The following is a 14,714-nucleotide window of genomic DNA, read 5'->3' on the forward strand; positions in this document are numbered from 1 at the left end:
CTCTGGGCAAGGGGCTTGATGTCTCTGTGCCTCAATTTCCCATATCTGTAATGTGGGAAAAATCTCTCTATATAAAAGCCTAAGCGACCTTTATGACCGAATGACCAGAAAACCAGAACAACCGGAATGACTCGAACAACTGGAACGACCAGTCGACCAGTCGCACTGATCACCAGGGGGCACTCAATGCAGGAGCTGCCCCCTGGTGGTCAGTGCACTCCCACAGCCAACCTCCCACAGCCAGCCAACCTCTCCCGTCCAGCAAACCTCCCACGGTCCCTCCCCCGTCCAGCAGGGCCTATCCAGCAGCCAGCAGGCCCCCAGGCACTGGCTGGCAGCCATCAGGTCCCGGCCGGCCCAGCCCTGATTGGGATTGAGCGAGATGGTCGCAATAGGCCCCGATTGCTGGCCAGGCCTAGGGACCCCATCCATGCAGGAATTACATGCACCAGGTCTTTAGTAATAAGTAAATAGAGTGGGGGAAGTGCCTCCTTTATGGGGTTGTTGTGAGGATTAAACAGATAGATTATAAAGCACTTAGCACACAGTGGACATTCAATGTATGGCAAACACGTGGAAGGAAGTGTGATCTGAAACACCCCTGAGTGTTTCCAGTTTGTAATCCTGAGTTGAGACTGCAACCTCCAAATAAGGAACCAAGACACTTTTGCAGGAATAGCAGGGAGGCAATAAACGGGAAGAAAATCCAACGAGTATCACTTTGCTTATAGTTTGTTCATTCCTTTAATTTTTAAAAATGAGTAAGCAGACAACTGTGTGCCCTTTGAATACCCAATAAAAATGTTCATTATGTAAAACAGTACAACCTTTTTCATTTTTTAATAATACTGTAAATATCTCAGAAAGGATGTATTGTTTCTAATGAATATCAAAAAGGTCTTCACAATGATGTTTCCCTCGCCCCCACATTTCCCTCCCCACCCCCCCACAAAGTTACCCAAATACTAGTAGGAAATTACAAAACACAAGAACACAGGCCCTCCCTCTGCCCTGCCCTGTTAGTAGTGTTAAGTGAGTGAAACGTTAAGTGGTGATGTATGTACAGTGCAGTGCGTGCCAGGAGGCTGCGGGCTGAGCGTCCGTGGGAGCCGTGGGCGGAGAACCATAGCAGCAGCGGCGGGGAGACGCCCTCCCCAGGACCTGTTGGGAGAAGAGCAGACAACAGCGGACACGAGCAGGGGGCCCAGCCGAGCCCTGATCTTCCTGGGTACATCTCCTGGGTCCACCAGATCAAAGAACTCAGGGAGGGGCCAGGCAGGCCTGGCTGTGTGTGCAAAAGGGGAACCAGAACCAGGTGTCCCACCTGCCTGGGCAGCACTGGACATCCCTCTCAGCAAACTTGGGCTCAGACGGGGGCAGTGCCCAGAGCAGAGAAGCTGGGAGCTTGGGAACTTTTGGATGAGTCAAACGCACAGGTTCGTTACAGGAGGCGTAAGCCTCAGTGTGGACAAAGCTTGCATTTCCACCAAATAAACTTGGGAACCTAAAGGAAAAGGATAAAGAATGCACCTTCCACCCTGGCCGGTTTGCTCAGTGGTCAGAGTGTCTGCCCACGGACTGCAGGGTTGTGGGTTTGATTCCCGGTCAAGGGCACCTACCTCAGTTACAGGTTCAATCCTCGGCCCAGGTTGGGGCGTGTGCAGGAGGCAACCAGTCAATTTATCTCTCTCACATGGATGCGTCTCTCTCTCTCTCTCCCTTCCACTCTCTCTAAAGATCAATGGAAAAAATATCCTTGGGTGAGGATTTAAAAAAAAGAAAGAAAGAAGAATGCACTTCCCCTTTCCCTAAATAACTCAGAATCCAAGGTAGAGGCTTGATGTAAAATCCAATTAAAGAAAAAAGAGAGCGATCATCCAGAGAGCTAAGGAAGGAGCCAGCCTGCCCCCAGAGCCCAGGCCTGCACGGGGGAGGGGCAGGGAGCCCAGTCTGCCCTTAGCAAGCACTGAGGCTTCTCCGCACCCTGGGAGAGGGGCCGAAGGAAGGCTCCCCAGAAAAGGGTGGGGAAGAAGCTTCCTCAAGGTCCCAAGGTTCTGCTGGTGACAGGAGGGAGCAGGAGGGAATTGAGGTATCAGGATGGCAGAGGAGAGAGGAGGGCCTGCCTGGGACAGCCAGAGGGAGAAGTGTGGCAGGGGCATGGGGAAGGGGCTGGAGGAGGAAACCAGCTCCAGGCCCCCCATAGCTCCTTCTCCTGAGAGGCTGGGCGGACGTCCTACAATGCAGGTCCTTCCTGGCGGGGACACTGGCCAGATGTGCAGCTGCAAGAAGAACAGAGGCTGCTTCCTAAGCCTGAAAACCAGCGCCCAGGCAACCCCAGCCAGCGCCTCCGAGGATGGAGAGGCAGAGCGGAGGGTGAGAGCAGGCAGAGCAGGAGGAGCCCGACATGGGTCAGAACACGGCTGGTCTCCAGAGAACGGACCACTCACGGGTGAAATCAAACTAGAGTTTTGGGGAAAACACACACCACCACCACCACACTGTTTCCGTGATAAACTTGATTTACAATAAGCAGGTGGAGGGTGGGTGCAAGGATGACTACCTGAGAGTCTTCAGGAGAATCCAACATGAATGGCAGATCTGCAAGCCAGCAGGCATGCAACAAGAATCCCCAAGGGATGCTGCCAGGCCGGGAAGGACCTCGAGATCACCTGACCCAGCCCTCCCATTCAGGAGACAGGGAAACAGGCCCAGGGAGCGGAAGGGAGTGCCCAAGTCACCCAGCAGGATCAGGGGAGATGTGCGCCTGCACCCCAGGAGTCCTGAGCCTGGTGGGACTTTTTCTCCTCTGACACAGCCTTGCTGTCTGCAAACCCACTGCTAAGAGGCTGGGGATGGGGAAGGGAGGGTTTGAAGGAAAAGCCCCCCACTCCTGGAGGTGGCGAGGAGGGGGGCAGCAAAGGTCGGGGACGAACATGGGGCATGGACTGGCTGATTAGAGGGCTGGCGGAGGAGGACAGGCATCGCTCCCACCCCACCTGCCCACAGCCTGAGTATAAAAATTTGACCATATGATACATTTCTTCTTAACCCCTAGAAAACACCGGTTAAAATTGTCCTAGCACAAGATTCTGCTAGTCCCTGTACAGTATTAACTCTTCGTCATGTTACTTACATGATCATTGGGGGCGAGGAGGGGAATGTGACTTTAAAACAGTATACACAGCCACCTTAAAATTAACTTGTTAATAAGTCCTGTGCAAAACGAGCAAGCCTCTATCATTAGGTGAAGTGCGTTTTCAGGTATTCTCTTATACACCCGGGAAGGAGACGGAGCGGAGGCATCCGAGGTGGCAGGCGGACACTCAGAAGTGCGTCTCCTTCTCTGTGATGGCTGCAATGGTCCCATCGCCCTTGAGTTTGGCGTCACAGTCATTAACCATCACCGTCCGTGGGCCTGCCCCAAGCTTGCCTCTCATTTTCAGATCAGCACTGGGGATCACCAACTTCCGGAATTTCTAGGTGGTTGGGGTGGAGGAGAAGAGCTGTGTGAGAGTGGCTGCCAGGGTCCTGGGGCCTGCCTTGGCCTCTCCCAGCCTGACAGTGAACACGGGGTAGGGGCCAGGGGGTGTGGAGTCATCAGATTGAGGTCTAGGCCCCAGTTCTGCCACGTAGAGCTCCTTCCTGGATGGTGAATTGAGCTCCCTGGGTCTCAGTTTCCACTTCTGGAAAATGGGGACCATGGAGATGCCCACTCCTGGAATTTGGTGAGGAGTAGGGGGTGCTGAAGTGCTCAGCCTGTGCCTGGCTCACTGTAGGTGAGTGACTAGGATGAGCTGACACACGACAGGAGTGAAGAGCGTGGACTTGGGAACCAGGCACTTGGGTTTGAACCCCAGACCTACCATTTAACTGGGGCACAAAACAACCTCTCTGTGCCTCAGTTTCCTCATGTGTCAAAGGGGGATAATACTGGCACATGCCTTCTGGGATTATCCCAAGGCTCAGATTAGTTGACTTAGCCACACATTAGCACAGGATATCTACTATATTCACTGCAATTTTCTGAGGTAAGGACTATTGACCCCAATTTTCCTTCCAGATCCTTCCTGCCAGTTGGCAGAGCCTTCTGGAAATGGAGGGGGGTAGATGAACTGACACACGTTCTCCCAGTAGGGAAGGGCTGGATACCTCCACAGACTTCCCTGTCTTTCATAAGCCCCATCTCCGTGCAGCAGATACGTGAGCTGGGGGAGACAGAGGGAGCTCAGCAAGTAGCCGCTCCCTCCTCTCTCCCTCCCCTCCAAGCCAGGCCTGAGAAAATCTGGACTCTTCAGGGGACACTGCGTTTCTAAATACCAAAAGGCCCCTGGGAGGCTGGGTGGGGCCTGTGGTGGCCGAGGTGTTAGGGCTGCAGGCCCACTCTCCTATGCACGTGTTTGGTCCCAAATCAGAATTGACCAACTGCCCTTGACCCACATTCCCTGCAGGAGCCCAGGAGCCTGACTCGCTCTGGGAGCACAAGCAGGCTTGCTCCTTTGGGCCGGATGCATAGCTTTTTCTGGAGCCCAGGCCCCTTGGTGAGCAAGCAGGCTAAAGTGAAGCCGATTCTGAATATGCAATCACAGTCGGGTGTCTGCACACCCCTCCTCCCCGACCCCCATCTCCCTCTGACCTTGTCCTGGGAGACCAAGGTCAACTCCTGAGATCCCTGGCGTGATAGGGCCCACAACTGAGTGCAGCCAGCTGAACACAGGAATGAGCCCGTAAAAATCAGGGGATGAGAGCACAGACTTCCCAGCCTCTGCTTCACCGCTTAGAGGCTGTGTGCCCTGGGGCTAGTTGCTTCACGTCTCTGTGCTTCAGCTTCCTCATCTGTGAAATGGGGACAATAAGAGCTTGCACCTCACAGGATTGCTATGAGGATTAAATGGCTCGGAGCCTGTAAATGGCTTAGAACAGTGTCTGGCACACTGCAGTTTGCCAACTGAGCGAGAAACTGACTCAAACCATCTGATCCGCCAGCAGGTGGGAAATGAGAGTAAATAGAGAGCGAGTGTTCAGGAAATAAGATGGCGTGGGTTATAATTCAGTCTGCCACCAAGAGACCACATACTGCACCACTCCACTGAGAGGAAGTGTCCAGAACAGACAAATCCATGGAGACATGTGGTTGTCTGGGAGTGGGAACAGGGTTAACTGTGAATGGGCTGGTGGAATCTTATTAGGGTGCAGAAAATATTGTAAAACTGATTTAAGGTGATAAATGCACTATGCTGAAAGTCACTAAAAAATCATTGAATTGTACACCCTAAACGCGTGAATTTTATCATACTTAAACATACTTCAATACAATTGTTTGACAATTTTTGGTTTCCACTATAGAAAATAGTATGGAGTTTCCTCAAAAAATTAAAAATAGAACTACTATATGATCCAGAAATTCCACTTCTGGGTATTTATCTGAAGAAAAGAAAAATACTAGCTTGGAAAGATATATGCACCCCATGTTCATCACAGCATTATTTACAAAAGCTAAGATATGGAAGTAACCTAAGTGTACATCAATGAACAAATGAACAAAGAAAATGTCACACACACACACACACAGGAATATTATTCAGCCATAAAAAAGGAAATCTTGCTATTTGTGACAACATGGATAGAACTTGAGGACATTATGCTAAGTGCAATAAGTCAGAGAAAGCTAAATACCATATGATTTCACTTTATGTGGAATCTAAAAAAACAAAACAAACAACTGAGTTCACAAATATAGAGGACAGATTAGTGGGTGGGCAAAATGGGTAAAGAAGGTCAGAGGATACAAACTTTCAGTTATAAAATAAGTAAGTCTTGGGGATGTCATGTACATGGTGACTATAGTTAATTAATACTGTGTTTGCATATTTGAAAGTTGATAAGAGAGTAGATCTTAAAAGTTCTCATCACAAGAAGAAAACTAACTATGTGAGTGATAGATGTTAACTAGACTTATTGTGATCATTTCACTATATAAAACCATTATGTTGTACACCTTAAACGAATATAATGTATACCAACTACATCTCAATAAAAAATTTTGGTTTGCTAATTTTTGGCTGTGTGACACTAATTTTTGGTTGAGTGACAATCTCTGAGTTTCAGTTTCTCTACCTATTAAATGAGAAAATGATGCCAGCACTATGATTTGTTCTGTGGGCTAAAGGAGAGAACCTGGCAGGGTGATGACATGGGATAGGTAGCAGTCTCCAAATATTAGATCCTCTTCCCTTGCCTTGGGAATGAGGTCCTTAATGCATTAACGAAACAGCAAGCGCTAACCTGGTCACTCTCTGTTCCAGGTTCTGGTCTAAGTGCTTTCCCTATATGAACTCACTGAGTCCTCACAAAAACCTCTGTAAGTTTGGGACTACCACTGTCCCCATTTTACAGATGAGGAAACTGAGGCTGAGCTCAGAGCAGCAAGCTCAACCTCGCTTCTGCATAGTGGCCATGATGAACACCTATCAAGGAGCATCTGACTTCCCTGAGAGACATATGGAAGGCTGTTCTCATCCCACCCATTGCCCAGATGAGGAAACTGAGACCCAGAGAGGTGCCCACAGACTCAAACCTGCTCACAGCCTATCCAAGGCAGAGCCAAGCCCCGCCCTACACCTCAGGCCTCTTGGGCCACCCTTGCTGACTCTTTCTTCCTCCCATCTCACCTCGAGCAGCGTCCCCTCTGTCTTCCACAGCTTGATGAAGATCCAGATGGGGATGCAGAGCATGGAGGACAGTGCCATGAGCCAGCCTATGCCATAGCCCCAGGCGGGGTAGGTGTAGACGTTGTTATACTTGAGGGGCTTGTACTTGACCAGAAAGAAGATGAAGATGCTCTGCAGAGAGATGGGGAGAGGTCCCTGGGGCCAGTGTGCAGGAGGCCAGGAGTGGAGAGGATCTACCCCATGTGACAGCCTTGGAGAGGCAAGGCTCTGCCCTGGTCCACAGGGAATTTGAGGCCCATCCCACCGGCATAAGACACACAGGGAATGGACCCCCCACAGAACCCAGGACCTCACTGGGGCTGTGGGACTCTCCCACCCCCCAGGAGCCACAGGAATTGCCAAGAACTGGGTGAAGAGCAATGGGTTGTTTCTTATTCAACATCAGGTCATGAAGGCCTCTGACTCCACGGTCTGGTCAGAGGGTGAGCCCCAACTCTACCCTCAGTTGTGCTGCTTTCGCAGTTAACAACAAAGCCACATGTCTCTCACAGAGGCAGGTCACAGCCATCCAGTTGCAAGTATAGAGCCTGAGGCTCTGAGAAGGGGGGTGACTTGCTTAGAGTCAAGCAAGCTGGTGGCAGAGCACGGACCTCAGGGAGGCCCCTCCCTTGCCAAGCCCACGTGCTTCAGACTTTCTGAGTGCACAGAGGGTCGCCCAGGTGATGTCACCTCCTCAGTTCTAGCTCAGCCAGTCTGGAGTGGAAAAGAGAGTGGGTGTGTGGGCACTTACCGCACAGATCCCGGGGGTCACGACCTTCCAGCACCATTTAATGAGTGACAATGGCCGGTAGCCAATCATGTCTTCGATGTTATCATAGAAGCGGTTGCTTCCTGTCCAGAATAAAACAGGCACACACCCGAGAATTTGTACAAGACTCAGAGGGAAGGCTAGAAGGGTTTGCTTTCCCTAGCTGGACACAGGCAGATCGTGGCAGGGACCTGATTCATTACTGCCTAAAACTACCAAGACGTTATACCTATGTGAGGTTTCGGGATGAACTACAGAAGGAGGGATTCTGGTCTGCTATTGGAAGGATCCCTCCTGACCGCGAAGCCCAGGAAACAATGAGGAGTCTGTGGGAGAGAGGTGGAAAGTGGTCTCTGGAGAAGCAGGGTGAGGTGCTGGCTGACTTGCATGGAGGCCAGGGCCTGCTAGGCTGCCAATGAGCAGAGTGGCTGCAAGGGCCAAGTTCACAGCAGGAATATCCATCATCATCAAATGTCCAACTCATTCCAGGAACAGGAGGACCAGAAGGCAGGTATTTACTGAGGGCCAGGCAATGTGCTGCCTGCTTTGCCTACGTTATCTCCTACTTGGAGACATAATGATGATGATGACCCCATTTTGCAGATGGAAAAACCGAGTCTTGGGGGGCAAAAGGATTGGCCCAAGGTCATAGTCCCTAAGCCTGAAACCCCTCTCTGTGTTGTGGGGGTATAGAAGCAGGAATGTATCCTGACAAGTGGGAAGGGCCAAGGAGTCTCTGAGGGGAAGGAGGATGAGGTTGGCATTGATGGAGATGGGCCACAGGGAACCTGAGCCCATCCCTGCTGTGGGCGCCTGTGTCCTGGGCACTGATGCCACTGCAGTGTGGGGGGGCTTGGCTGTGACTCACCGTACACCCAGCCGATGCAGACACACTCAAAGATGGCCACAAAGAGAAGGCACATCCCACTGGCGGCATAGGAGTCAAAGAGCTGGAAGATGTACATGCCACCCTATGGGGTGAAAGGGCAGACACATGGACAGAGAAATGAACAGACACATGAGGGAGCAGGATCAGCCAGCTGGCCTTGGGAAGGGCCCTCTGCTCTGCCTTGTGCCTACATCAGCCAGGAGTCACGTCCACCAGGGCAGACTGCTTCCCCCTGATCCCTAGAACATTGCGCCCTCTCCACCTGGGCACCCCTAAGACACCATCCTCTGGGAACTGTTGGGATCATAATGATTTTTATTGTCTTTGCTCCCCAATGCTAGGAACAACACAGGAAATCAGAGACTGGAGGTTGGGCAGCCTTAGCACCTCTCCCTAATGGCGCTAACAGCCTCCCTGCCTCCCCCCTAGCCTCAACCTCTCCATTCCTTCTGTGCACCAGCTTTCACAGGGACCTTTCTAATATGCAAATCCAACCATGCCACACCACAGTTTAATATTGCCCGTTGGCTTCCTTAAGCGTGCCAATCAGGACCGCCTTCCTCACTTGGCCTCACCACCCCTTACCACCAGCCACCTTCAACATGCTCCCTCCTGGAGAGACTGAGGCACAGTCTCACTGCTCTGCCTTTGAACATGCTGCTCCCTTTCACTTGTAAGTTCTTTCAAAGCTCAGCTCAAATGCTACCTGCTCCAAGAAGCCCTCCCTGACAGCCTCATTATTTCTTTGGGCTTCCACAGCATGTTTTTATGAACTTAGAATTTAAAAAAGTATTGCCCTTTCAGTTGGTGCTGAGCTCCGGCTGGGAAGGCACACCCGTCCTCTTTATGGCCCTCATTACAGAGCCTGGCTCACAGCAGGTCCCCAGCAAGTGCAAACTGAATTGTGTGGAGTGAGGGACCATGGAGGAGGGACTCTGACGGGCTTGTCTACACTGTGTCCCCATTTTGGCCCAGGCTTGGCACATGGAGGTGTGCAGTCAATTTTTATAGGAATGACCTGGGCCAGTTCCGTAATATACAAATCTGTGATGATTAAGTTCAGTGGGAGGCCCAGGAGGTGCACACTCAGCTGACCTATTACAGGGCAGGCAGTATTGTTATCCCCAATGTTCACATGGAAAAACGGAGCCACCGAGCAGTAAGAACACTTGCTGAACATCGTCCAGCTAGCCAGTCATGGGGCTGAGGAGTGAACCCAGGTGGCCATGCGCTTAACCACCCACTGTACTGCCTCGGTGGAACCCAAGAAATTTGTGGCCTATTTTTTCCCTAGAGCTGAGCTTTAAATGTCTATAAATGAGGGAGAAGCTCTCTTGCCAGCAATTACTGTGAAGGCCGAGGCCGACACGGCCCATTTGGCAATTTGAACTTCCCCTGTGTGACTGCACAGATATTCCTCTGTGGAGGCAAGAGATCGACATGTGGAGTCATGGTCTCGGGCAGCCAAGTGTTGGCTCCCTGCAGGTCTCCGGGGGCTGCAAGGCACCCTTGGGCAGGCCGAGGCTTCAGGTGGAGGGAGGACATGAAGGCTCTGAGAGCTGGTGGGCCCAGGGCCAGAGGCCCACAAGGACCTTCACTGCCTGCGCCAAGCCAGTGCTGCCCATGCCAATGCCTGCTCTTGCAGTCTTGTCCTCATCAGCCTCTTTAACTCATCAGGTTAACCCCCAATTTGTGTGTGACAAAAGACTCGACTCTGCATAATTAATCAGCACTTAATGAGGCCCTGCGCACAGCAGCCCCGGTTTCTCTGCCTGGGGAGAAGTGAGATGGCAAGAAGAAGTGCCACACCATTCATTTGCTCAAACACTGATTATCAGTCCCGTTAATGTGACAATGACAAGGAGCAGTAATAACACCAGCCACCTCACAGCAAGTGCCCACTCCAGCGGGCCCTGGGGGAACAGAGCCAAGCCAGGTCTCTCTGTGGACCTCAGGGTCTGCTGGGGGCAACAGGTGAACAGATGGGTCACTGTTACAGTGGGAGGGGGGCTGGGCTGAGCCTGGACAAAAGTGCTGTGGGGAAGGAAAGCAGAGGAGGCTCCCAGGAGGCAGCAGCATTTGGCTGAGAGGTAGAAGATGAGGAGGTTCAATGGGATGACCTCGGTATCACAGCAGCTACTTGGACTGATTCTGAGTTTCCTCATTTCTGCCCATGTTTCTTATAAACCTCTTCTTGTCTCTAAGCAACAGGCTCTTTTTTTTTTTTTTTTGCTTTTTAAATTAATTTTTTTTAGAGTAGGGAGAAAGATACCTAATGTCATACTTGAGAAAGTATTTATGAGACTGGATGGCTGCAGGAGGGGGAGAGAGACATGATTTTATGGAGCAGTCTTAATGTGAGGGTCATGATGAACCCCTCCTCATCCACAGGCCCACTGGAGACAAGAAGACGGGTGCACAGGAGGACTGAAGGTAGAACACCGTGCCTGAAGGTGCCAAACATCATCACGTGTGTCTGTTCTCAGCGATGCTCCAGAATAGCTTGCTTTGAACTTTAGCCCAATAACAGTAACTAGTTGAAGTTACAAGTGACTGTTAGGGGTAGCCATGCATCAATTCCAGCATTCCCTCTGTGAGCTTTATTCCTCTCTGGTCATGACAGCAGTGACCTTTAGCTGAGCATTTACACGGCAAGGCATTGTGCTGAGACTCACTGAGAACTTCCGTGCGGTTCTCAGTGAGTCTCAGAGCCGAGTCACAGAGAAGGTACTACACCTGGCTGGGTCACACAGCTACTCCATTCCAGACTGGGATATGACATCAGACCTGCCCAAATCCAAGCCCGGACACGTCACCCTTGTGTGTGTCCTCCGTTAACACTCACCTCCGTTAACATCACGAGGCCCAGAAAATAGGAGATGACCGACAGGGCCAGGATCAGCAGCTCCCGCCGGTAGCCCCTCCGGAAGACCTTCGGGTACATGTCCACCACGGCGGTCACAAGGCTTTCTACACACACAAACTGGATGGGGTAGACACAATGGTGTGAAGCCCAAGGCAAGGGGGGTTTCAGTGGCCCTGGTCACAGCAAGCCTGGCCCTGGGCTTCCTCCCCACGGGGCTTACCTTCATTCCCCCCCTCACTCACAGGGACGGAGGGCCCGGGAATAACAGCAACAATCCCAGCACTTACAGGGCTCCAGGACACTGAGGCTCAGAGAGGGGAAGTAACCTACCCAAGGTCACTCAGCAAGGAAGTGGCAGAGTCAGGACCTGAACTGGGGACTCTTGACTCCAGTACTCCTACTCCCCCATGCTGCCTGCCAATGGCCTAGTGCTGGGCCCTGTCCTGGGGTCAGTGACTTAAATGAGACCCAGCCCCTGCTTGGGAGGAAGACAGGAGTCCTGAGAGCCCAGTGCTCTGGGGGCAGCAGGCTCTGGTCCGTCTCTGCGGGCAGGTAGCATGTGACTTGCTCATTCTCCAGGACTGTGATAGTCCCCCATCCTTGGCTTCTGGGTGGAGGCAATCCGAGCTAAAGCAGCCCCAGTCCCTGTATTGCCCTGGCATGAGTCTGGGGTGGGGGGTGGCGGGGGAGTGAGCAGACCATTTCTTGGATCTCAAATCCTTTATGATTCATTTTACCTCCTCAGGATAGTTATCTGCATCCTCATTGTGCAAAGGGACTGTAGCACAGAGAGGGGAAGTGATTAGCCTAGCGTGACACTGTGGGCAAGAGGTGTGGGGCAGGGACTCAGTCCCAGCCCAGACTGCAAAGCCGAGGCTCTACAGCAAGGCTGGCTGTGCTCATCCAGGACTGAACCCAGAGAGACATCACAGCAGGTTCGCTAACAGGCACACGGATCTGGGTGCATGTCCCTGTCAGCTACTTGGCATCTCTGAACCTCAGTTTCTTCATCTGCAAACAAGAATCACAAAAGGAGCCCCCAGCCTGTGTGGTTATTGTGACAGAGAGCTGAGGACACAGCCCAGGCACAAAGCCAGTCTAGCATGTGGGGGTGAGCAGAGCGGCCATCTGCCCTCCATGCCAAACCCCCTCGTCCCCTGGCAAACACAGTATCTCAGCCCAATTGCTGGCCCAGCTCAGCCCAGGGACTCACAGAGCCAAGGGCCCACCCCCACTTCGCTGTGCCCGGGCGGGCCTGTCACCGACTCACAGAAGCCGAGCCCCCTTCGGAGGCCTCCACCACCACAATGGAGGGAAGATTAGGAACGACAATGGAGGGAAGGTTATCAGCAGAAACACCCGGTGCTTCAGCAGCTCGGCCTGGCTTAGCAGTCTCTGAGAAACCACCCAGGGGAAGAAATTGGACTTGGATGGGTTGACAGACACACCGGCCACGGGACTTGGTGCGGAGTGACTCGCACAAGGTCACGGTGATGGGCAGCACCTTGCCAACAGACCCCAGTCTGACAGAAGAGCCAGGCGTTGGCTGGAGGACATTCTCTGGGGCTCTTAGGGGAACCAGCGGCGATGGAGTAGCGGGGCAAAGGGCGGATTTCTGGGACTGAAGAGCCACTGAAGGCCACAGGATTCTGGCTGAACAACCAGGGAGAGGATTGGGAGGACAGGCTGGGGGAGTGTTACAGTGTGAGAGGATGTAAGTGCATGCATTTGTGTGAGGACAAATAACAAATTGCTAGTCCTAACTGTACACTCTTCACTGAGGAAGGAAGATTGCCAAGTGGAGGGCGGGTCGAGACAGCCCTATAGGAACTGACAACAGAGGCAGGCAGGTGAGATGTGGGGGATGGGGAGCTGGTGGTGGCACTGAGGACCAGGGGGCTGCCTGGATGATGTCATGGTGGCCTCAATACAGAGATGGGGGAGGAGAGGAGATGCTTTCCTATGTCCCTGGTTGGGACAGGGACACATGCTAGTCGGGCTAAGATATCTCTAACCACTGCCCACTTCCTGAGCATTTCTTCTGCTTTGCCAGGTGGTACCATTGGGCACAGGTATTTGCCAGAATGGAAGTATTTAACAGTGTTTTAAAAACTTGAACTGGGAGTTGGGGATTCCAGGTAAGGAAAAAGAGTGTTTGGGGAGACTTGGAGGGACCAGAGTAGCTATGTTTGGGGGTGACTGTGGAGGCCACCTGGGGGATGGAGGGTGTGCTGGTAGGAAAGCAGGGTGGGGACAGAAGGCAGGGCCCTGATGACCAGGACCAGGAGGTGGTGACTTGGCCCAAGAGCCTCCCTGCCCTCCCGGCCTGGGCTGCCCCTTTTCTCCAGCACCTTACCTGGCTGTCCAGGCCCAGGAAGATGAGCATCATGAAGAACAAGGTGGCCCACAGTGGGGAGAGAGGCATCATGGTCACAGCCTTGGGGTAAGCGATAAAGGCCAGGCCAGGGCCTGGAGAGGAAGCAGAGAGAGAAGGTGCTGGGTGGAGTCCAGTCCCTCATTCATGGTTATTCTAATCCATCGTGTATTGTTGCTTCCTTTGTGCCAGGTGCTGTATCTAACTCTCACTCAAATCACTTAAATCTCCCAGCCACCCCATGTGGTTGGTACTATTATGATGTCCATTTTGCAGATGAGCTAGCAGAGGCATAGAGAGGGAAGCCCGGGTCTGCAAGGGTCAGGATTCAAACCCAGGTTGGTCTAACACACAGACCTTCCTCTGAACAGACCTGTCTCTACTATTATCATCAGGGCGAGAAGCGTTCTTATTAAAATGCAGGCTCTCAGGCCCAACCTAGATATCCTAATTTGGTCAGTCTGTGGTGAGGCACATTCTGCCTGGCCACCAGGGGAGGACCCGATAGAGCACCTCACAGAGGTGCTGTAAGGACTTGGTGAGGTAGCGTATGAGAAACAACCACCCCAGGACGATGCTCAACCAACTGAGCCCCAGCAGTCAGGCCCACCAGACATTCTTGTAGGTGAAAAACCATTTTAGACTTACCTGAGATTAGAATCTAACTCTGTCGTGTAAACACAAATGATTTTTGTACTTTTTAATATATATTGAATTTTTCCATAATTCAAACATCATGTAAATCAAGGGAAGAATTATTCACCATTTTGCACACCTCGGTAGCAATAACCCTGCCTGTAGTGTGTTTGATACAAACACACAGCAATCTATACTTAAGGATGTCACACTCATGATGAATATGCATCTAGAAAAGGAAAGGGAGAGAGAGGCTCTTGGAGCAGTAGGAACAGCATGTGCAAAGGCTCTGGGGTAGGAGGAAGTGAGCCATGTCCCAGAAGTGAAAGCAGGCTACCGAGGTGGGGCAGAGTGAGCATGGGGGAACAAAGCGGGTGGTGAGGGTGGTGAGGCCATAGGAGCTGGGCAACGCAGGAGCATGGGGCTAAGAGTTTAGCACTTTGAGGAGCCAACAAAGGCTTTATATTAGAGAA

The 14,714-nt window shown here is 52.0% G+C and overlaps 1 protein-coding gene across 1 annotated transcript in view; it reads right to left on the reverse strand.

Moving 5' to 3' along the window:
• Positions 1 to 3,323: 3,323 nt before the first annotated feature.
• The window catches only part of SLC6A11 (solute carrier family 6 member 11), a gene marked incomplete at both ends in the record, with an annotated part of 103,501 nt that continues 92,110 nt past the window's right edge, over positions 3,324 to 14,714 (reverse strand). The window contains 6 exons of the mRNA XM_079794961.1: positions 3,324 to 3,476; positions 6,669 to 6,839; positions 7,459 to 7,559; positions 8,345 to 8,447; positions 11,211 to 11,348; positions 13,588 to 13,700. Coding sequence (XP_079651087.1) covers positions 3,324 to 3,476; positions 6,669 to 6,839; positions 7,459 to 7,559; positions 8,345 to 8,447; positions 11,211 to 11,348; positions 13,588 to 13,700 — 779 coding nt within the window. The remainder of the gene's footprint in view (positions 3,477 to 6,668; positions 6,840 to 7,458; positions 7,560 to 8,344; positions 8,448 to 11,210; positions 11,349 to 13,587; positions 13,701 to 14,714) is intronic.

The sequence above is a fragment of the Cnephaeus nilssonii genome (genome assembly GCF_951640355.1).
Source record: "Cnephaeus nilssonii genome assembly, chromosome: 17".
NCBI classification, from domain to species: Eukaryota; Metazoa; Chordata; class Mammalia; order Chiroptera; family Vespertilionidae; genus Cnephaeus; species Cnephaeus nilssonii.